The sequence below is a fragment of the Sinocyclocheilus grahami genome, unplaced genomic scaffold (genome assembly GCF_001515645.1).
Source record: "Sinocyclocheilus grahami isolate Dianchi unplaced genomic scaffold, SAMN03320097.WGS_v1.1 scaffold1914.1, whole genome shotgun sequence".
In the NCBI taxonomy this organism is placed as follows: domain Eukaryota; kingdom Metazoa; phylum Chordata; class Actinopteri; order Cypriniformes; family Cyprinidae; genus Sinocyclocheilus; species Sinocyclocheilus grahami.
In genome coordinates, this window is record NW_015507093.1 from 37,310 (window position 1) to 63,073 (window position 25,764).

The 25,764-nt window shown below is 37.8% G+C and overlaps 2 protein-coding genes and 1 pseudogene across 2 annotated transcripts in view; all 3 read right to left on the minus strand.

The window, feature by feature from the left end:
• Nucleotides 1-1,562: 1,562 nt before the first annotated feature.
• LOC107573302 (Krueppel-like factor 15) lies at nucleotides 1,563-5,995 on the minus strand. The gene is made up of 3 exons (XM_016259737.1): nucleotides 5,834-5,995; nucleotides 3,681-4,687; nucleotides 1,563-2,447 (listed from the first exon to the last, which is right to left on the minus strand). Exons 2-3 carry the CDS (start codon nucleotides 4,631-4,633, stop codon nucleotides 2,279-2,281), a joined length of 1,122 nt encoding a protein of 373 aa, XP_016115223.1. The 5' UTR covers nucleotides 4,634-4,687; nucleotides 5,834-5,995; the 3' UTR covers nucleotides 1,563-2,278.
• Nucleotides 5,996-7,050: 1,055 nt separating this feature from the next.
• Nucleotides 7,051-12,245, minus strand: LOC107573301 (solute carrier family 45 member 3-like; annotated as a pseudogene).
• A 3,597-nt stretch (nucleotides 12,246-15,842) lies between these two features.
• Nucleotides 15,843-25,764, minus strand: part of nucks1a (nuclear casein kinase and cyclin-dependent kinase substrate 1a) — an 11,199-nt gene continuing 1,277 nt past the window's right edge. Inside the window, exons 2-8 of the mRNA XM_016259738.1 lie at nucleotides 25,046-25,081; nucleotides 24,765-24,861; nucleotides 24,442-24,488; nucleotides 24,209-24,361; nucleotides 23,811-23,966; nucleotides 23,498-23,656; nucleotides 15,843-18,041 (exon numbers count right to left, since the gene is read on the minus strand). Coding sequence (XP_016115224.1) covers nucleotides 17,794-18,041; nucleotides 23,498-23,656; nucleotides 23,811-23,966; nucleotides 24,209-24,361; nucleotides 24,442-24,488; nucleotides 24,765-24,861; nucleotides 25,046-25,081 — 896 coding nt within the window. The 3' untranslated portion in view covers nucleotides 15,843-17,793. The remainder of the gene's footprint in view (nucleotides 18,042-23,497; nucleotides 23,657-23,810; nucleotides 23,967-24,208; nucleotides 24,362-24,441; nucleotides 24,489-24,764; nucleotides 24,862-25,045; nucleotides 25,082-25,764) is intronic.

The following is a 25,764-nucleotide window of genomic DNA, read 5'->3' on the forward strand; positions in this document are numbered from 1 at the left end:
CTTTTCCAACAGTTTTTTTTTTACTTTATTTTCTTACATAGGAAAATAGCATTTTTTCAGTTATTCAAAAATATAACCTAACTTTGACCAGCTATATGGAATGAGAGCAGCTATAGTCGGATGGTCTGTGTAAATGAAAACTGTTAATGCATTAACGTGAAGTTGTAGGTAAAGGAAATAATTTAACGCTTTTATTGGGATGAAGGTGGTGGCAGAAAAATCACGGATGATAATGTTAAAAAAAAACAGACTTCTCTCTTCAAAAAAGAGAGAACAAGAAAAATTAGATCTTACATGACAGTACTAGTCAAAAAAAAAAACACTGTAAATCAGGATGCTCTCTGTGCGATATTAAAAATGATGTACCTAAGTGATCATTCAGAAACTGCTATAAACTTTAGAGAACTGATAAGTCCAGATACTAAGTATGTAGAGCACCTGATAGTTCATGAAAGCCTACATGAGCTACTAAGTAGAGCGGGGGGGAAAAATAACGCATAAAGTAGTTAAGACCAGATGTAAAAAGGCAAGATGATGTCAAGGACATTCACTCCATGTGGAAGATTAACATGACCTTCTCAAAAAAGAAACTCAAGCACAGTCCCATTAATGACGGAGTTGAAGCCTTCAATGGCGTATCGGTAAAATGATGTCCAGATAGCTTCATTTCGACAGGAAGCGATCAGCTGCCAGTTTTTGTGAACAGTAACACCTGTCCTCAGCGATTTAGCTTATCAACCGTGACGGCACAAAGTAGAAAAAAATGCATTTATCTAATGCAAAGCACATTACAATGACATAAAGGAAACAATTCTCTTTGTGTGACTACAGATCGAAGAGAAAATTGTTTCTAGCTTATATATGTTTTACAGTACATAAGTTCATCCATACGTGTAGTGATGTTATCCACGGCCCCGTGGAGCCCGGTTTGGCATACGCTCTCAACAGACTGAGAGAGATGAGGCACGAGAAAAAAAACCTGGAAAGCAACTTGATGCATAAATACCTTTCAGCTGGCGCAGGGATGTGATTGGGCCAAGACAATTCCGGATATTTCAACGCGATTGGGATTGCGCGATTTATATTTGAATAAAGTAAAAATGTAAAAACTTGTGACATGTCACAAATACCTGCATCGGACCTAATTTTGCATTACATAAGAATTCCTTTTATAAGAGCTATACTTCAGAAGGGTAATTTAGTATGATGAATCTCATACAGAAATGTCAAAATAAAATAATTAAATTAAGTTTTTTTCTTTTTTTATAGTGTGATTTATTTATAGTGTGAATTATTTTCATGACAATTAAGTGCATTTCCACCCCAAATTCTCTGCAAAAAAACAACAACTAATTCTCATGACTGTAACACAGTTATTATCATTTTTTGTTTTGATAATAGAAATCGGTATAATTTATCAGTCACTGTTGTATTTTAATAACTAATACTTTTCATAGTGCTCACTTACAATTGTACTTTACAAATTAAATATATATTTCTTTGAGTAATACGGTAATTCAATTATTATTTTTACAATTTTTAATGTTTTTGCATTAAAATAATAAAAATGAGAGGTTTTTGCATGGCTACTGGTTATTTGGAGAATTAAAGATACTTAACAGTAATAAAAACAATGTCACAACGTATGCAACATCCAAGTAAAACATTCTTTTTGTTTTGGATAAAATAGGACTAAATATTGCATTTTTCTTCAGATTCGCCCTGACAGAGGCCATGTTTGATAATGCATAATATCATAGCCTAAATCATAGTGCATATTGTCTTAATTTAAGGAAAATTCTGCCGCATTCTTGCTTCAGTTAACGTGCTAGAGCTGACCAAAATACTGTTTTCCTTGTATATTTTCATCTATAACACAATATTCACAAACTGTACAGGACATACGTTTCTTCAAATTATACTCCGTATTGCCCTTTAGATCTCCAGACTTCCTGCAACCTGGTTTAAAGGCAATAAGAATAGATCTCGAAAGCTGTTGCAGCTCAACCTGTAGCTATACACCAGCGAAGGACGAAACGTGATGAAATCGACTGTGAGCTTTACTTCAGCCCTCCAAAGAAGCCAGAAATCTGCTTTGAGCTTAACAATCACATCCCTGAGTTTCAAGTTAGCTGAGTGTAGCACCAAGATAAACAAACATCTGGATAAAAAAATGGGGGAGGAAACAGAGACAAAAATGAAGGCGGAGGGTTACAGCTTCGATATCATAGCTTTCCCTCTCAGACTCCAGGAATCACACTCCAGGTTTATCCGGGGATCAGACGTTTGCCCTGACTAGTCTGCCGGCGCGAGGACCCCGGTGCACCTTGGTGTGTTTGGACAGGTGGTCGCTCCTGGCGAACTTTTTGTCGCACATTGTGCACTCATAAGGCTTGACTCCCGAGTGAGACCGCCGATGGCGGGACAGCTCATCAGAACGAGAGAACCTTTAAAGCACAAAACACAGCAGGACATACACATCAGCTCACAACTCTGGAAATAAATCATTAAATCAAGGCCCCGTTACAGGATTTGAGGTTAAACAGCTCAACCTATTCACAAGGTTCCCACACTAGTCCACTAATACGTACATTTCTATGACTTGCTCTCATGAGATTTTATCATTTTTAAATAATCATTTATAGAAATTGCTCTCACAAAGAGATATTTCTAGACACTCAAATATTTTGAGCATTGCTTTTTTCCTTATTGTTTATGAACCACACTTCTGTTCTAACATTTTTTTTTAAAGAAATTAATACCTCAATTCAGCAAGGACACTTTAAATTGATCAAATGTGACAATAAAGGCATTTATAATGTCCGTCACAAAAGATTTCTATTTCAAATAAATGCTGTTCTTCTGAACTTTCTATTATTCAAAGAATCCTGAAAAAAATTCAGGTTTCTACAAAAATATTAACGGGTTTTAACATTGATAATAATTATAAATGTTTCTTGAGCAGCAAATCAGCATATTAGAATGATTTCTGAATGTGACACTGAAGACTGGAGTAATGATGCTGAAAATTCAGCTTTGCATCACAGGAATAAATTACATTTGAAAAGAAAACAGTTATTTTATTTTGAATTGTAATATTTCACACTATGGCTGTTTTTACCCTATTTTTGGTAAGCATAAGAGACATCTTCTAAAAATATGAAAAAATCTTGTTTATTAACAATGGCTTGTATGGCCTAGATGACATCAGCCAAAAAGAAAAGTTGTTTCAGAGATGGAGCAGATTTTTATGAAAGATTATGAAGAAATATTTTTGTGCACCAATGAATTTTACACAATTAGAGCAATTATATTTATAGTTGAACTGAATTAGCTTCATAACTAATGAACTTTGCAACATTCACACTGTTACTGAACTAATTTGAATCATCACTGAACGGCATTGAGCTGAATAATGACACGATTGTCTTTTTAGAGCTGCTGAAACTGTATTCATTTCTTTTCATAACTGAAGAACTTTGCAACTTTAATACTCTCTTATTTATTACTGAGAAGCTGCTTTGAAACAATCTGTATTGTACAAAAGGCTATACGAGATCATGTGACTTGATTATTACAGGAGCAAATAGGATCAGTTTTAATGTGGTTATCATCACTGACAGACATCTCACTTTCATGTTGATTATTTTCATGAATAAAAGTCCAGTTTCAGTGCTCACCTCCACCCACAGTCCGGCCAGCTGCACAGGTAGGGTTTCTCTCCCGTGTGTCTGCGGAAATGAGCCTTCAGGTGGCTGCTCTTGGTGTACATCTTCTCGCACCCGGGGTGAGAGCATTTATGTACCCGTAAGGTTTCTGTGGAGGTCCTGGATGGACGTGGAGTGATGGCTTTGACCAGGTTTGTGCCCGCTATTCCGACCGCCCTGACGGCAATAGGCAGGGGAGCGATCTTCACATACTTTTGGTCTTGGTTGACGGCCTCGCCCACAATGGGGAGGAGAGTTGCTGAGGGCACCTGCGGTGAAAGAAGGGTAATGTTCTGTGCCCCTTGGACACCGAGCAGCAGATGGGCCACCCGGAGCCCGTTGGCCACACCCGATTGGGCATCTGGCTGAGGGAGGGCGTGGCTTAGCTGGAGAGGTTGTAATTGAAGCACAAACGGAGCACCGACGAGCACCGGCGCGGCACTAGCTGTGGTGTTAACACTCTGAGCGGCAGGAGGCGTTGTGGTCGGGCTGGATTTCGGCTCTGCGTCACCGGGGGAAGACGGCTGTATGGGAGGCTCATCCTCCTTTGACTTTTCCTCCGGACTCAGAGGAGCATCACTCAGAAGCTCCATCTTCTCCATCAAGAACTCCTCAATGTCCTCTAGGGTTGGAGAGAAGGTGCTGGAGAGCTGGGGTATAAAATCAGGCAGCTTGGGCGGCTGAGTCAACATCTCCTCAGCGGAGTCTAAAAAGATCTGCAGCGGCCCATCATCCTCGTCTTCCTCCCCTGGGCTGTAGCTGAGTTGAGCTCCAGCATCTCCGGTTTCGGGACTGGAGCATGAGATGGAGCTGCCCCTCTCGCTGCTCTCGCTGCTGCCCACTTCCATGAAGAGCAAGGTGGCCAAGGCATGGTCCGCTAACGATTCATTAGAAGCGGCCACCGCTTTGTCACTTATGGAGACCATTTGTTGGTGTGCAGATCAGAGGAAGGCCGAAGGTATTGCCACGATTTGTAAACACTGCAACAAAAAAAAGATAGAAATTGAATATTGAGGAGAAGCAGTGATGTACAGTAGCACACTAAAGTATCTGAACACTTTAAACACACTAACAAAAAAGCAAATATATTTCCAGCTCACATTTCATTCCAAAAAAATCATAAGAGAAGAACTATATATATATATATATATATATCCACACACACACAACTATTATGCAAATATGTAGCCTATATATATATATATATATATATATAGATATAGTTATATATACATAATATTATATATAATATTATAAGAAATTATTGCCTAGCGTAATACAAAAATATAATTAATATTATACAATTATATATATATATATATATTTTTTTTATTTTTTTTCTATATATATATATATATATAGTTATATATACATAATATTATATATAATATTATAAGAAATTATTGCCTAGCGTAATACAAAAATATAATTAATATTATACAATTATATATATATATATATTTTATTTATTTTTTTTTCCCTTTTCCAGCATGAACTAAAAGTGTTTGGACAATTTTTTTTATTTGTAACTTAATTCAAACATCCAATACAAATCACCTGGTTCCAAAATGGCTCATTCAAGTTAAGTCAGGTCTGTATTTAGTTAGCTTAGCATACACTTGGTGTGATGTTTTGATCTGATGCAATGAAAAATGCACTTCAAGTGTCCAAACAGTTCTGGAGCCAATATTTACATGAGCCCATGCTCATCATTACAACGCGTCCTGAGATTAAAGTAATGAGGTTTATGGGCTAGAAAGAGGAGGGGCTGTTCAAATCACCCCCACAAAATAAATCACAATGCACACTAAACCAACGACAAGAGAAACGACATAATCAAACTTGCATAAACACTGCACCGAGGCTCAACTACAGCACACACATGAGGCACTAGACATGTGTTTCACTAAAGTGCGTCAGCAGGGCAGGAACACAGGCCTGCACACATGCTCTCAACACACAGCCAAGCACAACTGCCGCTTCTGCACAACACGGCCACAACCTTCCCAGAAACAGGTGTCAAGTTCAACAAAGTGGGGTCATTTAGATCGAATCTGACCCTCTGTTTAAAAATCGACTTCGGTTTGCTTTATCGAACGTAAAACGATATACGCATGCCTCATTACCTCGTGTAAATATGGATTGAAATGTCCGGATTGTGGATGTATGACATAGGATGAATCCAGGTGTCCCTTTCAATGTTATTGTTGGGAAGAACATCGTCCTTGCCACGGTTCCATGTTGGCATTTCTCGCAGAGGCCTGTCACATGACACGCATCGCAACGCACTCGAGGGCACGGATCCGATTCCTCGCTTCTGATTGGTTGCGTGGCGGGGGCTCGCCCCAAAACGAGTTATGTCATTGGTTAGAGTAAAAGGAGTCATGAATTATTTATAAGAACAGGAAAAACATCAAACGAGAGCGAAAAAAAAAATCAGGTCTTGATGCATTTATTGACTGTTTTGCATGCAGCATTTACAAGCATGCAGCATTTTTAAATGCATCCATAATTATAATATAAAATAATGCAAAAAAAAAATTTTTTTCGAAAATGCACCATCCAAATTGTTATTTGAAGAAAACTTTGATGAAATGTTTGAAAGTTGAATGACACATTTTATAATTAAAAAATATATATAGTTATCATAAATATCACGGAAATACTGCTATTTACTGCAACCTAGTTGTCCTTTGCTTTTGTTTATTTATGTATTTGTTTGTTTAATTATTTATATATTCATATTGTCACAGAAAAAAATACAAAATCAAGTTGATTCATAAAGTGTTTTTATTTATTTATTATGATTAATAAATTGGTCAAAAAATTCTAATTGAAAGAAAATGAAAAAGAAAGAAAAACATGGCGATATTAGAGAACTGAGTGAATGATGGGTAAATATGTCTTGTGTTGACTACAAAAAATGAAAGCAGCTGCTATAGAGACACTAGATGGCAGTAGTTGATAAAGAACTGCCTGATGCCACCCATCACAAATCAAGAGATGGCCAGCTATGGCTAAAAATTGTATTATGCTAGTCCTTACATAGCCAGACCTCAATTATAAAATGCAGTATAAGTTTATTAGATTTTATTTTAATTAATATAGTTGCAAATAGCTTTTATCTTTTAGATTAAGGTGCTAAAAGATAGCAACATTAGGCTATATCTTAGAACCAAAACAAAAAGTTTCATAAATACACACAAATTCTTTGAAATTAAATGCTATGCATAGAATTATGTGTCTGCCAACTCAAACATGTGTTAGACATGCAGTTTAGACTTTTGTTTCTCCAGCACAATAATACAGAAAAGAATAACCAGCAAGTCTTCAGCCATGTTCTTTTCTTTCTTTCTTTCTTTAACAGGTTGTACAGAGTTGTGTCACGATATTCAAAACCCAAAACTCTTACTCATCTTCACTTTAAACATTCAGCATGTTTACTTTTCTGCACTTCAATACACCCAAGTCATCTAACGCTTCATTGTTACTTGTGTAATTGCTCTCCTTAACAGGTACACAATTGTGCAATATTGCAAATATAATAATTGTAAGCCACAGGTTACGTAACAATAGTTCTGTCAAATCATTTATGTTTTTGTAATTTATGTGAATGTATGACCATATATTGTTTGCTGAATATATACAGCAAATGTTTTTTTCTAATAAATTACCTGTATGCATTCAATTGCACATTGCCATCTCTCTTTTCAAAAATACAAAACCGAAGCAGCTGCCCTTTATAGTTTTTGTCACTATCCAGAGTCTGTTGCTCTGTTGGTAACATCTCAGTCATCTCGTATCAATATCCGCTTTCTCAAAGACGATCTTACTGGAGAAATACACAGCCACCAGACTCAACAGAGACGCACAGGCCATGTATGCGGTCACACTCTGGAAGAGCTGCACGATGGAGCCCATAAAGAGGGACGGGGCCACCTGAGACAGCAAGTAGGCACTGTCTAAAATGGCGATGTCTGTGCCCATGCCTCTGACGGCTGAAGGTTGTGGCTCCAAAGTGATAGACACATGCAGATCAAGTGATTGTGAGTTTTTTATATTGCTCTGGAAGGCTGGATAGCCATTGACGCACCCATTAGTTCTTTTCTGCTTAGTCGAGGGCGACATCTCTGATGGAGAAATCCTCTCATGGAGGAATTTTGTGCCTCTCGGTGGAGAAAAACACCTAGAAATTGAGAAGTGCAGCTGGTTAGGATAAAAACATTAATGTGGAAGTTATACAAACGCATGATGTTTTGTTTGGAGTCATTACCTGTGTATTTGAGTGGTACAGGCATGTGAGGGTGTATGGCAGAATCTGCAGGGTGCAGAAGGTGTATCATGTAGCAGCAGTCACGATGGTGACTAGTATAATGTTGTGGGATACGGTCATAACTGCAGTACTCACAGCCAGCAGAATCACGCTGCTCAGGTACAGCTTTCTGACTCCAATACACAACACCATACGCTCCATAAGCAATGAGAAGATCACAGAGGTCACACACTGGAGGAAAAGACCCAGGCTGGCCATTCGCACACCTGGAGTGACATAACACAAAAATATTTAGATTCCATATATAAACTATTACGCCAGGCTACAGTGTCATGTGATCCTTCAGAAATCATGCTAGTATACTGATTTGCTGCTGAAAAAAAACATTTCTTATCATCAATTTTGAAAACAGTTGTGCTGCTTATATTTATTTATTTGTGGAATGTTTTTCAGGATTCTTTAATGAATAGCAAGTACAAAAGAACATTATTTATTTACCATTATTAATGTCTTTACTATCACTTAACACCTAACTACTATCACGTAATCAGTATTGGCTGAAGTATTGACTTTCTTAAAAATTTTATATATATATATATATATATAAGTAAATGATGTTTATCTGAAAGTGTAACAATGCAAACAGGTTTTCTGTAAGGGGTAGGTTTAGGGTTAGGGTTGGGTTAAGGGATAAAAAATACCATTTGGTCAGTATAAAAGTAATAGAAGTCTATGGAAAGTCCCCATAATTCACAGAAACAAATGTGTGTGTGTGTGTGTGTGTGCATGTGTGTTATGAATATATTTACTTTTATTAGCTCAGCAACATGCTAATACTAACAAAAATAAATGAACTGTGAATATAGTCTCATTTTGAATATAAACACATTTTGTTTTACTGCACTGGTAGAGATTTTTTTCCAAACTCTTGTTGTTTAAATGTAAAACAAGTGAAGAAAAAATTGCAAGTGCAGTAAGACGACATACACTCTTATTAAATATACACTCTCAGGAAAAAAAGTACAAAAGCTGTCACTGGTGTGTACACTTTTGTACCTTTTTTACCCTTAAAAGGTACTGCTCCAGTGACAGCTTTTGTACCTTTTTGTCTGAGAGTTCATTGCATTCTCTTAAAACAGGTTATATGATATGCAGTGTTGCTTCTCATACAAATTTATCTTGTTTTAAGTATTTTTTTATATTTTTTCTGTATATATTACAGATAAACCTGCACCTTCATCATAGCGTGTCCTTCCCAAGGAGCCTGGCTCATCACTGGGAACCCCATTATACAATCCCTCTCCAACAAAGTCCGTGTAGAAGAGCATAAAGGACATAAGTGCCATCCAACTGCACAACTCAGCGACAAACAGCCTTGCAATGACTTTTGGCATGCGACTGCACAGCAAGTAGATTCGGGGAACCACAGAAAGGAGACTAGAGAACGTCCTTGTGTGGAATGCCGCACAAGGGCAGCAGCAAGTCTTCAGGTTTTCATGCCTTCTGGAAACCTTAGCTTCCCCCAGCTCGTCCTGTCTGCTCCTCAGAGATGAAGGCCATACCCGTCAGAACAACGTAGATGAAGGCCTCTTGTCCACCCAAGTAGACCACGGTATCTGAAGTGGTCCAGTCAACTGCGGGCAGCAGGTAGCCAATGCATCCGCCCAGACTGAGCATGAGGGAGTAGACGGAGAAAGCCTTGCGACTCTCCTCTTCTCCAGGAAAGAGGTCAGAAACCAAGGCCTCCAAAGGTGTGAAGCAGGCCTGACCACAAAATTCCATCAAACAAATGGCAAGGGCCAGCAGCGGGACCTCCAGCCAATGCCGCTGTTGTTTTGTGAGCAGGGTGACGAGGGTAGACGTCTGCGGGATGATCAAGAGACCGAGCAGGACACCCATGCACAACACCCATATGAAGGGACGTCTGCAGCCATATTTACTTCTCAAGCTATCACTCGCCGAACCAATTAGAGGCACAACGATCAGCCCCAGCACAGGTCCCACAGCTGAAATAAAACAAAAAATCATAAAACATCAAATGTAAATTCACTCTGGATGTCAGTTTCTGCTAAATGTATATCGTATGGCACTATTTTTCTTCTGTAAAAATGTTGTACAATACAGTACAATTTAATTTATTTAATTATTTATTTATTTTCATTACAATACGCTGTATTAAATTACTGAATCATTTTATTTATTGAATACTTTATACTTAATTACTGAAAAATGACGTAGTATTACAATATTTTTTTTAATGATACAGCTGTCTTTACCGAAAAGAGGCCCCTCACAAGGCGATCCAAGGTGTCCTTGGCAATAAAAAGTTTAAAAACCCAAGAGATGGAAGTGACGATGCATTGACGGGGAATTTGCGGCTCAGTAAGTGAATCAAATGTAACCATGAATATATATACGTATATGTTATGTTTGTTTTTACGTCAGCGTTCAATGAACGTTGAATAGCGTGAATAGCGCTTTTGGAAACACGGCGACACACCTTCTTGCGTCATGTCAGATACATGTATATGTCCTTTAAGGAACTTGTTATCTGTGTTTGACAACTCATATTTGACATATTTCTGATATAGTATGAACGCAGAAGCATTCTCAGTCTTTGTGCAAATCACGTATTTCTACACGTGCCCGCCATTTCAAAACCTTGGAGCTCACGAGAAGCCATTCCAACACCTTCAAAATGTTTGGCTTTCAGTCCAGAATCTTTAATAACTAGGCCACCCCACTGACCTCTAAAAAAATAACTTTTGAAAATGACCTCTTTTGAAGTGACTTACCCAGTACCATGGTCATGAATCGTTCTTCCACCCCTGCCTCCAGCAGCATAGGTGGGATGTAGATGGTCCCAGCAGCCAAACATACCTCCAGACCACATGTTAATGCATTAATCAAGAACAACTGCGAGATCCTGCCATGCATGTCCAGGTTATCCACTCTTCACCTCTTCAAACTCTGCAGTGATGAAAGAAGCTATTTAGCCATACTGGAATATTCTTACATTGAAGCATATATCCAACTTTATGGCTACATGCTCTTGCTCACACAAAGCTACCAAACAGATTCAGAAGACTCTAAACATTTTTTTGGTCCATTAAGAGTTTTTACGCTGTGACATTACTTTCATGACAATTAAGAACAGAGATCTCATTATTGTTATTAAGTATTCATACATTTTGGCAGAATCTGTTGTACTGCTCACACACACACACACACACACACACACACACACACACACACACATATATATATATATATATATATATATATTGTTGACGTTAGCACACTATTTGCATTTTACTGAACTAAATCTGTTGATTTAGTTGCCTGATTTGTATACAGTACTTTTGGGGTTATTAGTTTTTTTTATATTAATATTACGTTTTAATATATTTTTTATCCTTTTGTTAATTGCTGCATTAAATTGACCAAAAATGACAGAAAAAACATACAAAAAGTTACTTTTGTTACTTTCAGTACATACAAATTATAAACAGCACAACTGCTTGCAACATTGATAACAATAAACATGTTTTGTTTTTTAGCAGCAAATCAGCATATTAGAATAATTTTTAAAGGATCATGTGACTCTGAAGACTGGAGTAATGATCACAGGAATAAATTACATTTTAAAAGAAATTAGAATAGAAAAGTTATTTTAAATTGTGATAATATTTCACAATATTACTGTTTTTACTGTATTTTTAAAAACTCAATATTTTTAATCAAATAAATGCAACCTTGGTGAGCATACAATACTTCTTTTAAAAGCATTGACAAATTTTACCCAAACCTTTTCTATGTTAGTGTATATTGTTAAAAAATGCATCATTCATAACTTTAAAATATGACTACATTATGCACAGAAATACTGTGAAGTCACTTAAGTTCAGAACCTTCTTGTGAATATTAATTGTTCATTGACAGTGACTGCTAACTTCCTCATGTCACAGCGCGTTGACATATTATTGGGAAGGAAGGAGAAACGTCTTTAGGTGCAACATGCGCAAACACATTAGAATTGAACTCTTAGGAGTGACACTCTTTTATTTCGCTGTCAACCACATACTCTGGACTCCTGCCTCTTAAGTCTTAAGTATAACCTGAGTTGAACATAACTGAGCCATGAAAAGTTTTTAGACAGGAAAAAGCACTGAAGCGCGTCACATCTTACCTAATGCTGCCTCTGACAGGGAACTTCAGGTCCTGGAAAATTTTTTGTTTCTTAAATTGACATTTTGTATGTATGAATACACCTGTTTTAGGATAAATTTAACAAGCATTTTTATATTTAAATAACATTATTTGAACCAAATGATTAAAAGTATTATTTTTACTGGTCTGTAAAGGAATACAATCATCAATATTTCCCCAGTTACACATTACATTTAAAACCAAGAATTAAAACTATAATAAACAACAATAATATAAAGACAGTGATCTATTTTATAAAGTTATGGTTTTACAGCCACAGGTGCATCATCAGCTACACATGATCGATTATTCTGTTACAAAAAAAAAACCTTGACAGAAAACAACATTTGAGATACTTGCATTTCATTTCCATCTGTAAGTGTCGGCTGGAGTGATGTGGTCTCCTGTGGCTTTACTGATTCCCATGTGAATGTGTAGAAAGTGCAGTGACATCTGTAGAAGTTTGAGGAGGAAAGTGGGCGGGATGAGCTGTGAGAACACACACGTCTGAAAGCCACATCACAGAGACTCTACTCGATCTTCAACATTCTTGCTGGGTTTGCAGTCCAGCACAACAGGTGTGCCTGCTTTTATAGAGTAATTTCCTTTAATGGATTATTTACAGTAAATGGGATGTGAAGATTTACTCTGAGAGTTTGTGAGGGGATAGATGACAGGAAAACTATCTATCTATCTATCTATCTATCTATCTATCTATCTATCTCTGTCTATCTATCTATCTATCTCTGTCTATCTATCTATCTATCTCTGTCTATCTATCTATCTATCTCTGTCTATCTATCTATCTATCTCTGTCTATCTATCTATCTATCTCTGTCTATCTATCTATCTATCTCTGTCTATCTATCTATCTATCTCTGTCTATCTATCTATCTATCTCTGTCTATCTATCTATCTATCTCTGTCTATCTATCTATCTATCTCTGTCTATCTATCTATCTATCTCTGTCTATCTATCTATCTATCTCTGTCTATCTATCTATCTATCTCTGTCTATCTATCTATCTATCTCTGTCTATCTATCTATCTATCTCTGTCTATCTATCTATCTATCTCTGTCTATCTATCTATCTATCTCTGTCTATCTATCTATCTATCTCTGTCTATCTATCTATCTATCTCTGTCTATCTATCTATCTATCTCTGTCTATCTATCTATCTATCTCTGTCTATCTATCTATCTATCTCTGTCTATCTATCTATCTATCTCTGTCTATCTATCTATCTATCTCTGTCTATCTATCTATCTATCTATATGTCTGTCTGTCTGTCTGTCTGTCTATCTATCTATAATATGTCTGTCTGTCTTCTATCTATCTATCTATCTATCTATCTGTCTGTCTGTCTGTCTGTCTGTCTGTCTGTCTGTCTGTCTGTCTTCTTTCTGTCTGTCTTCTTTCTATCTATCTATCTATCTATCTATCTATCTATCTATCTATCTATCTATCTATTATCTATCTATCTGTCAGTCTGTCTGTCTGTCTTCTATCTGTCTGTCTGTCTGTCTGTCTATCTATCTATCTATCTATCTATCTATCTATCTATCTATCTATCTATCTGTCTGTCTTCTATCTGTCTGTCTGTCTGTCTGTCTTCTATCTGTCTGTCTGTCTATCTATCTATCTCTGTCTGTCTGTCTGTCTGTCTGTCTTCTATCTGTCTGTCTGTCTGTCTTCTATCTATCTATCTATCTATCTATCTATCTATCTATCTATCTATCTATCTATCTATCTATCTATCTATCTCTGTCTGTCTGTCTGTCTGTCTGTCTTCTATCTGTCTGTCTGTCTTCTATCTATCTATCTATCTATCTATCTATCTATCTATCTATCTATCTATGGCAGTAGCTGAATAAAATACGTGTAGAGACAATAAAATACAATAAACATACGATTGCGACAATATATGATTTATCTGTGTTCTTCAAGCCATCTTGGTTATTTTTATACAAATAAAATATATTTATAATGCAATGTTAATCAACAGCATTCTATCACTCTGATTTCTTCCTCATTCTCTGATATGAAACCATGTCAGATCATAAAAGGAAGTTATTTCAAACACTCGGCTGTTAATTGAATTTGGATTAATAACATGTCATTAAATGTTCTTTGTTTGACAACAGGTTTACAAACAGGCTCACACACATTGCAAATCTGTATCGCAGCAGTGTGCTTCTGTGGTGAATTTATTCATCGCACAGACTGATTTTTTCATAGTTGTCACCCTGTACAGCCCTGGGAATGGTTCTAATTTCTCAATCATGTCGACAAGGCTATAACTCCCTCTGTCTCATCCACAATGTTAGCCATTCTTCTTGCTCTTGATACACCAATAGGTTGAAAAAGGCGCGTAGTGACAAGAAACAATAGCATATTGATCATGTGTAAAAAGTTGTAGTAGTTAAGTACGGATACCAGAAAAATCTACTTAAAATGCACAAATATGGCTAACACTAAACAGTCTCAGATTTGCACATTCGTTGAAGGAGTTTAAATCTGACAACACTGCCATCAGGTGTTGCTGCTGACGACTTTATGTGTATGGAAACAAAAATAGAATGACAAACTAACTTACATACTAAAATCAAGTTGGTTTCATAAGTAACTGCAAAATAAGCACTTCATATTCCTGCACCTGCTATACTTAAACTCTACATCTTAATTTGATCAAATTGTAAATCATATAAAGAATTATACTAGCAGCACAGAAGTGTCTCAAATATACCCATTATACTCCGATAATTCTGCATGTGATTGTTTTTCATCTAGTTTCTAGAGAAATACAGTTCTGTCACCATTTGAGTTCTCTTAAGTGCTGTCAGAACTGATTCAACTATGGATTTCCTTTTAAAGCAACGGTTCACCCAAAAATTGACATTTTCTGAAAACACACTCATTCTCAGGCCATCCAAGATGTAGATGAGTTTGTTACTTCATTAGAGCAGAATTGGAGAAATGTAGCATTCCATCACTTGCTCACCAATGGACCCTCTGCAGTGAATGGGTGCCGTCAGAATGAGAGTCCAAACAGCTGATAAAAACATCACAGCAATCCACACCACTCCAGTCCAACAAGGTATTGTGAAACAAAAAACTGCATGTTTGTAGGAAACAAATCTATCATTAAGACTTTTAAACTTTAAATCATTGTTTCCGGATTTATGAAATGTAGGATGCTAAATTTCTCCAAATCTTTCCTGACAAAAAAACCCCCCAAACAAACTCATCTACATCTTGGATACCCGAAGTGTGAGTAAATTCTCATTTTTGGGTGAACTACTCCTTTAAGAATGTGTTTTTCGGTGACACAAACAAATGGAAACTCGCTGAGGAAGCATTAAACGTATGCCGTTTCTTATTGTTCTCATCATTTTAAGACAAAGTTGAAAATTGATTTTGAATAATGAAAACATTTAAAATGACATTCACACTAACCTATTATAGTATCACACATAAAACATTAATAAAATGTGCACCTCCAAGGAAGATGTTTTGCACAAGAAGACACCAGTACAAGAGTTACTCATTAAAATGAAGATACATTTTATTTCTTTTCTTAAAAAAACAAACAATACAAAGAAAAAAAAAATCTGGAAGAAAAAAAAAAAAAAAAAACTTGAAATTAAATCAAGCACAAAAAAACAAAACATTCATACATTTTTGGACAGCTAGGTTAAAAAACAATTTATAGACAGCACGAGTGGAAAATATTCAGATGCCTGGCAGAAAGGATCGAACCTAGTCAGAATGCCATGTATGCGCTGTAGACAGAAAAGCCCCTTGAAATGCATCATGGGATATACATCATATGTGTCTGAAATTAAAAACAAGCAGCAACAGAAATATATATTTAATGAGCAAACACACATAAGGTATGAATAGTACAATTCTTCATCCTCACAGTGCAAATATGCCACTCTGTCACATCACAAACGCATCTGATCCAGGGCTGAAGAAAAACAACATTTGACTCTTTAAAACGTTATTTGCTCGGCTGAAGAGATCCCTCAACAACAGCAATACAATCTCGGACAAAAACGGGCACGAGGCCCGGTTTCTGAATGTTTAGCTTCGCAGTACAATATTTATTAAAAAAAAACAAACCAAAAAAAACAGGCTTCGTAAGGCAGAAACAGTGTGCGAGACACCAGATTCACATTTCTCGCGCAATTAACCGTTTTAAGGCCCGATCTCAGAACACTCGCTGCGTGCCTCTTTTTGAGAAAAGAGATGAAAGCATTCGTACTTTCCTGCCTTTTTACGAGATGATCTGGTGGACGAAAAAAAATATATACAAAACAAACGCACATTACAGAGTTCAGAGTGAAATGAGCATGAATCTAGAAATATTACAGGTTCAAAATGAGCATAGCTCAATGGATGGCATCTGCAGAACGGATTATCACAGAAAATATTTCAATCATATCTCAGTTTGCTAAAAAAAAAACAAATGCACTTACAAGGGCGCAAACCTTGTACAGTTGCTGTATAGACTTCCATTATAAGTGCACAACAAACTGAGGTACAAATCTTTTCGGTGGAAATTCTGCAGATTTCATAAACAGAACTTGACATTTTTAACCCAGAATATTCTACTCAAACAGTGACAGCATTATTGTTTAAACTACACAAATCGAGACAAGTTTATTTAAAAGGTAAATCTACAAACTGAATAGCAAACCAACGACGAAAGAAATTCTCAAAACATGAGCATTAGATAGCATTAGTTTCTCCATCTTCAGCTGATCATCAACATGTAAAGAGCTGCAAGCGCAGGCTGAATAAATACAAAACGAATCCTCGGATAAGAACGACCCTGACCGCTAGTATCGAAACAAACGCCATCAACTATTACTAAACTTGCTAACGAATGGCTTTCTAGATAGTCACTACACAACAAACGCATCGGATCTCATTCTGGAAACACTGTTTGTAGAACTTCGCAAAACTATTCATAGGTAAATTGCTGTATTTTGTGGGAAGTTTTGCAAACAAACGAAACGCAACAATATGGTCCTCGTTTGTTAAATACAAGCACAATCTAATTGGCTGTAACAGTTTGTAAACAATTGTGTTTACACTTTTGTTTTTGAGGGAGGCCCTTAGTTGCGATACTTTACGCAAGAATGGTTTTACGAACATTTTACACCGCAATTAATTTCATGAATGAGGACCATCAGCCGCAACAATGCAGAGTGAACGCTACGCTTTATACAGGTTACGGAAATGAACGAGCAAAAGCATTTTTGGAGAATTCGGTCATGTGATTACCCTAGTGCGAACAGCGACGCTACTTGCTTGGAACGATGGGCTTCCCTCAAGATTATATACCCATAAATAAACGGACTCAAGACACATTTTATTCAATAATATATATAGCTATATACGCTCACAAGTTCTGGGAAAATGTCCTTCGCGATATGGAAATTATAGGTTAAAGAAAAAGAAAGAGTTCAAACCGTTGAGCCAGGCCACAACAGACACTGAAAAAAACCTGAAAAGCAAACAAACCCCCCAAAAAAAGCAAAAAAGGAAAGAGTGTAAAGGGAAATAGAAGAAAGGGACAACATTAGTAACATGGCTAGTCTTCCCCGGATGGAGCCTCCTCTTCTGAGCCATCCTCTTCCTCATCTTCTTCCTCATCTTCAGGGGCGTCATCCTTCGTCTTTTTGGATGGAGGAGACTCTTTCTCCACCTCTTCTTCCTCCTCCTCCTCCTCGTCTTCAAGAGGGCTCTCGGGTTCCTCGTCGTCTTTGGGAGAGGATTTCTCCACTGCTTTAGCCGCACTCGGGCGACCTTTCCCTTTGCCTTTCATGGGGCTGGGGTTCACTGAGGGACAAACAAACATTCATTGCATAAATGTTTCATTCTGGAAGGATAAGTTACAAAAGATTTCGATTTCAAATAAATGCAGTTCTTTTGAACTTTATTCATCAAAGAATTGTGAAAAAAACTCAAAAACAAGCAGCAGCTATTGTTGTCAACATTAATCATAAGAAGAGATGTTTCTTGTGCATCAAATCAGCCTATTAGAATGATTTCTGAAGGATTACATGACACTGAACACTAGAGTAATGATGCTGAAAATACAGCTTTGCCATTACATGAATATTAGTGTTGAGCGATATGGTCATTTTTCAAATGGTCATATGGCCAGCCCGTAAGATTGCCGATACACGATATTATCGTGCGTGCGTGGGTGGGGGCAAGAGAGAGTCTATGAAAGCACCAAAATAATATACTTTGAAAAATACTGATAAACTAACATGTTAAATATATATATATATTAAAAAAAAAAACATTTTTAAACAGCAATTTCATATATATTCGGATACAACAGTCATACATCGCTATTAGGACCGCAAGTCCTGTGACAAGTTTGCCGCATAGGAGCACGGAGGTTTTCAGTCTAAAAGGTCTGCAGTCCATGGTGAAAATCTAAAGTAGATTTATTTTAAAGACCAACAGTTTAACGCTGATATATTATATATTTGGAGTAAAGTTAAATTGAACGGATACATCAGTCATACAGCGGCTCAAGCCCTGTTCACACTGCCAGCAACTTTTTCGCTGTATGTCGCTAGACTCTGTGCTGTGGGCGTTCCTACTTCTGTCGCTCTAATGTTATTGGTAGACTGCACGTCTGGACATATAAAATGCAACCACAAACTGTATATTGCGGGTAAAACTAAGATATCATTCTAATAGGACTAGGAATTAGACTTAAAAAAAAATAAAAGTACCATTCTGCTGTTGGAGAGTGTTGTTATAGAGTGTATGCAATATTTTAACCGAGCCCTCACTGTAATGAGTGGGGTGTTTAGTTCACTAGGTGGCAGTAATGGATTGTATAAAAGTTAAGTGTATTTGCTAAGGAGAGGTGTGGTAATTTGTATATGATGAATGTTCCACGTGGAATAAAGACGCCAGCACCGATAATACCATTTTATATTGGTTTCTTGTCTGGTTATTGAATAATACATGGTACCAGGAGTGGGGCTTGAAGAACGCCATGGACGCAATTAAACCACCGGGTTCTTTGAAGTTGTGTGGAAATGTTGATGCAAATTGGCGGACTTTCAAACAACAGTTTACGCTGTATGTTTCAGCTATTGGCCAAGCAGAAGCTGCAGATGAAAGGAAGATGTTTGAGTTTTCTAACGGAGTTTAATGCCAGTTATTTTCGAATGCATTTCATTCTTGTTTCTGTGGCGGCGCGTTGGGCTCGTCATGGGGCGCACGGTCCTGAAGCCCCGTTCACACTGCCAGCAACAAAGCAACATGCTCCCATTCATTTTCAATGGAGAGCTGGCGACTTCCGGCGACAGTGACCGTTGGCGACAGAATGTGGGCGTGTCAAGCGATGCGAGTCAAGCACAAAAGTTAAAGGGGTCATATGAGGCGATTTCAATTTTTCCTTTCTCTTTGGAGTGTTACAAGCTCTTGGTGCATAAAGAAGATCTGTAAAGTTGCAAAGACTAAAGTCTCAAATCCAAAGAGATATTCTTTATAAAAGTTAAGAGTCAGCCACGCCTACCTAAAACGGCTCGTTCTGACACACCCCCACATATCTACCTCACTATGTGGGAAGATTTGCATAACACCACCCAAATGTTCACGCAAAGAAAGAAGGTGTAACTTTTATACTCGCTGTAGTATTGTTGCCGCTGCTGTGTTTCGTTGTGAAAGCGAAACTACTTTGTTTGGTCTTCCAAAAGAGGACGATATCCACTTCGTCATGCCTAGAGCTGATCTGTGCTGGTCGCTGAGGGAATACATCAACTTTCACCGTGGACAAAGCGGAGACCAACCCGGGGTCTGTCACATGTGGTTGCCGCTCATTCGTCGCATCTGCCGGGCGCGTCGTTCTCGACTCCGCCGCCTCAGCGCACGCTAAGCCGGGGCTTCGGCTCACGCTAGGCCGCTGTGTTGTTCGTTGTGAAAGCGAAACTACTTTGTTTGATCTTCCAAAAGAGGACACGACTACAAATCAGTGGTTAAGTTGTATTTACAACACTGTTCCAGAACAGTTTAACCCAAATATTCAGATGTGTGCAGCACATTTTATGGAGGACTGTTTCCTGATCCTGGAAGAGTAGACTACAATGCTGGCTGTTCTGACTCACGTAAGTACGTTTTCATTTAAATGATTTGCCACTGATGATTCAAACGCGAGTTTTTGGCAGTAGAGTAACACTTGTTGTTTGTCATTTCTTCGATCAAAAACGCAGACAGAGTTTTATGTTTACGTCAAGTCTTGACTCTTACATGTCACGGTTTATAACACCTTTGCTGGACTGCTAAAAAAAATAAATAAAAAAAAAGGGGGGGGGGGCATAAATTAAGCGTACACCCACTTCTCCAGGCACCACTACACCACTGGGAGCAGTTACATTTTTTTATTTGTCTCTTTAACGGCATTTTATTTTGATAATGAACAGGCAAAAATATGTTGTGCGCGCACGTGAGGCACCGGCCCGATGGTCATACCAACGCTGGTTGGTTATACAGATAGAAGCAAGACATTATTCAAAACTGGCAAGCTTTTGCAAAATAAATAAAACTGTAAAAGCTTTTGCAAAATAAAGAACTACTTTCTGCTGTCTCGTTTTCCTTTCCGAGGACTTGAGCGCGTCACAATGAAACGTAACTCAGCACATTTTTTCTTTCGTTTTGTTAATCTGTCAATTGATTTAAGTGAAATATATTTTGTGTATATGCCTATATTCCTTTTTATGTAAGCCTATAGTTTTATTCTGTTTTCTCCGTTCACAGAAGCACTGCAGTTGTGTGTGAGCTGTTGAATCCTTCTTACACTATCCTCGTATAAACGCTAACGCCAGTGCATTGCTATTGCGACTTACCTATGATGAGTACAAAACTGAGCGGGCATTTCACTCGTTGGCGTCAGCATTACGTTTGCATAGATGTACTACTGGAATTCGTGATTGGTTGACAGCAAATTTCAAATAATAAATGGAACGATAAAAATAACGTTATTAACCGGTTAATGGCCATTTAAAATTTTCGATTCGGTTCGGAACTATAACATTTTATTTGGTTTCGGTTCCTGTCAATTTCGTTAGTTTTCGGTTGTCGTTTTATTTCCTTGAACTAGGGCTGTCGCGATAACTTCAATATCGCAATACCGCGCTATAGACGAGCAAACCGCAGAGGAATGCAAGAACCGCGATTTTTCCGTGTTTTATTTTTTCGTAAGGTTATGCCCTTCTCGTTTTACACTTCATGCATGTGAACTGAATATTAAACAAGTTAGTAATGATAACAATGTGTACCATGCTGATTTGTACAGAGGCTCCGTAGATTTGCACTTAACAAGCCTAAACAGACAGTGAATGAGAGAGATCGACTGAGCGCGTGCGATTACTTGCGTCTGTCCTCCAGGCCGAGTCATATATATTTGTGAAAATAGGTTGTCATGTTCAAGGAAAGCGAAATCTCTGTGTTAGCATCGACACATAGCTGGTCAGCTGAGCCTTCTAAAGTGGCGCTCAAAGTTAAAATGATTTCAACAGCGTGTTTCATTACGTCTCTTTGAATGAATGAATCAGCATTTTTGAATGTGTAGTTGAATGACAGTCATGCTCCACCACCTTGTGGCGCAACACTGTAACTGCACTGCCTGACAGCAAATATTGACCAAATATTGTTCTATGCCAACAAATCATACATTAATGGAAAGCTTATTTATTCAGCTTTCAGATGATGCATAACTCTCAATTGAAAAGAAATTGACCCTCATGACTGGTTTTGTGGTCCAGGGTCACATATTACATTTTTGCATATTAAAACAAAACTGTTATTTTAAATAGTACTCATTTCATAATATTACTGTTTTTGGAGGCATATTTTACATAAGAGTCTTCTTTTTTCAAAAACATTTAAATAATCTTACTGACCTGTACCTTGTGGCTACAGCAGTACTGCAGGATGTTTCATCAAACTTCAAAATATTTCAAAAGTCTTTTTTGACATGTTCGAATTCAATAGCCTCAGGCCAACAACCTTTTTAAAGGGGTCCTATTATGCTTTTTCACTTTTTTAATTTTAGTCAGTGTATGTTTGTGCATAAAAAAAGATCTAGAAAGTTACAAATCTCCACTGAAGTCCACTCCAAAGGGAGATATTTCGTTTTTTTTTTATCCCTTTTCAAGAACTACAACAAACGGCTCGTTTGGACTACAGCGTTTGGTTTCCAGGCTTTGTGATATCACAAAGCGGCTCATTGGAATATCATAAAGAATTCCCGCCTACAGAAATTCGAATGGTTGGGGGGGGTGGGGAGGGGCGAGGTTGTGGATAGAACGCTTGGTTGAGTGAGTGCATCAGACGAGATGAAGAAGTGCTGCTGCAGAGTTAGTGCATCAGAAAACGAAGAGGAGCTGCTGTGCTGTAGCGTCAAATTTTCGGCATTTCTAGAACAATTCTTAGAAGTATAACACGACGTAGCTGGGGGCCATGGACGGACGCCGAACGGCGCCGCTGGTGTGCCTACACTGATAGAAAATGTATTTGAATTTTAAAGACGTGGCGTGACGCTGCGCTTCTCGTCCGGTGTGCGACCGCCTGAAACGCTGTTTTTTTCACCTCCGTGCCCAAACGTCTTTGTTTGGGCTTCCGAAAGCGGATGATGTCAGGAAACAGTGGTTGCAATTTATTTTTTAACTCCGTTCCTGAGCATTATAACCCCAATTTACTATTGTGTGCTGCGCATTTTACTGAGGACAGCTTCCACAACATGAGGGAGTACAGTGCCGGATTCGCCAAAAAGCTTTTGTTGAAAGACGGAGCAAGGGGCGGGGCAGTACTGAAACACCGTCTAAGCTGTTCGCCAATCACAACGCACTGGGACAGCTAACCAATCACAACACATTTTGTTTTTCGGAAGGTGGACCTTCGTCAAAGCCAGAACTAATCGAGCCGTTTGTACCAGGCTGGGGAGAAATGTATTTTAATAATGTAAATTATGTGAAAAATAATGAATTTTTCGAACCACCAAGCATGAGAGCATGTTCTAGTACATCCCCAAAACAAAATCAAGACTTTGTAAAAGCATAATAGGACCCCTTTAAGCAATACATGACTTAAATGAGAAAATTTAAGGAATAGTTGACCCAAAAATGATAACGTGTCATTATTTTATGCTAATATCATTTACAGATAATTTCAAGCCCATATGATGTTCTTTGTTCCTTGAAACCCAAAAAGAGAAACTTTGAAGACTCTTGTCCACACCCTAAAATCTCAAGAGCGGAAGTAGTTACCTGTGGCCTTTAGTCGGGGTTTAGGGGATTTCTTGTCCTTCTTCTCCACTCTCCTTCCTCCTCCTCTCGGCACTACTTTTTTGCCTTTCTTTTTGGAGTGCCCATAGTCGCTGTCATCATCATCATCAACCATGAAGTCTTCATCACTGCCTGACTCTTCTGCAGTTAAAAGCCTTCTATAAATTCTCTGTTCACTTGTTTTATCTTTAGCCAGGCCAAAACCATTAGCAACTATAAGCAATGTTAATAATAATGATGCTTAATCAAAGTGCCAAACATATTTAACAACACAGTTCAAAACTAGCACACTTACGGTCCAGGTATGCCTGCTTCTCCTCATCCTTTTCCTCATCCTCACTGCCTCCGTCTCCCAGAAGGATTTCTCTCTGTTTGGACACGGCCTTTGACGCAGCCTGCCTCACCTGCCTCGGTTTCCTGCTCACCTCTTTTTCATCATCATCACTGTCATCTGCAGAGGAATCACAAGTGTCATGCACAACAGACACACCCATATTTTCATTCATGCTTCATTTCATTTGCATCTATTTTCAGGTAATGCACTCCTAAACTGTGATTGTTTTATATATTGATCACGTGATCTTATTCTGTCTTAATGGGCAGTTCTTGCCCAAAATAGGACTAGACTTTATGCTGATAGTTTAACGTCTGGTGCTTCATGTTTAATGCATTTTTTGTCGATCCGCGACTCACCTCCACCTCGTTTCCTCTTCAGTGACTTTTTGCCTGGCTTCTCTGCCTTTCCTTTCTTTCCCTTTTTGGCCTTTTTGTCATCATAGTCACTTCCTCCATCTTCGTCTTCCTTTTTCTCTCCAAAGTCGTTGTCTTCTTCACTACCGAAATCATCTGTAAAACACAAAATTAGAGTAATCGTCTTTTTATAAATCAATAATTCATCTATGGTAGATGAAACTAACGCAACTCACCTGCTGAATCATTTTTGGATTTGGAGAGTTTGTCATCTGAATCCTCGCTGTAAGACAACAGAAAAGGAACGTTAGTAGTTTGATCTTAGAAGGAAAATGTCCTAGTGTGTGGTATTTATTTCCTAGTTATAATTAACTGCCGCATATGTGGGTCAGAAGGAGAAAATGGATCTCAAAAAGGTTTACGTTCCCCAGAGATCCGCAACACATGCGAAACCAGTCGTGAAATTCACTCGTTCGCACCATTTGGTACATATTAAATCATTTAAAGTGCATTATTCTGATACTATTTGTTGAAGTACTAAAATTAGACAGATTCTTGCCTGTCTTCCTGCGAATTCTTAGACTTCTTGAGCTTGATTTCACGAGGTGGAGCACGTATCTTCTTAGTTGTTTCCTTTTCTCTCCCATAGTCCTCATCTGGAGGCAAAAACGAAGACAGATTGAACCAAGTACACAATAGCACAAACTGATTACCTAAAACAGTTTTGAATTGCTTATATAGAAGAATGTTTATATGTCAATATTGAGCAAACATGCAAAAAGTACTGTTAACAAATTAATACTTTTCTGAAAGCTTAATGGATTTTAGATTGTTTATTACCTGCATCGTCAGATTCGTTGAACTGGGAGTAATTCACACTCAGAAACTGCTAATACATTTTTATAAATAATTACAAAGAAATGGCAAGTAACACAATTTTCAAGTATTGAGACCGAAATAGTATTCTCTCCTATTTTTCACAGCACACTTAAAAATCAATTCAGAGAGCACATGATATTATAAAGAATACAATACATTTTAAACGGTCAAATCTGAAAATTGAGCAGGAATCTTGTCATTCACGATTTCCTTGTCATCTAAAAATAATAATTAAGCTTGCGAAACCAATTCGGCGGAAATGTCTCATTTACATGTTTATTAGTAACAATAGTTAGTACCGTCAGACTCCGTGTTTTAATAATAGTGCTTATATAAGTTTTATTGTAAAAACAGTACCTTTCGCCTATGGTTACCGTGTTGGATGTTTGGGAGGGCAGCGCGGGACCATTTTATAGTCGATACATGATGAATGCCCCTGCGATATTTCATCTTTTTTAGATGAAAATAACACATCGCCACATACACTAATCTGCTGTTGCCATTTGAAGTCAAAAGTGTTGCGTGAATATCAAATGTTGTGCACATTTTCCTCATGATTCCAAACGGAGGGGGGCGGGGGGAGGAGGAGGGGGTGTGGTCGCCCTTGGTCGCCCCGCCCCCCTCTGACGTCACCCGCGTCGTGTTAATTTACCGCTATCAAAAAAAAAAAAAAAAAAAAC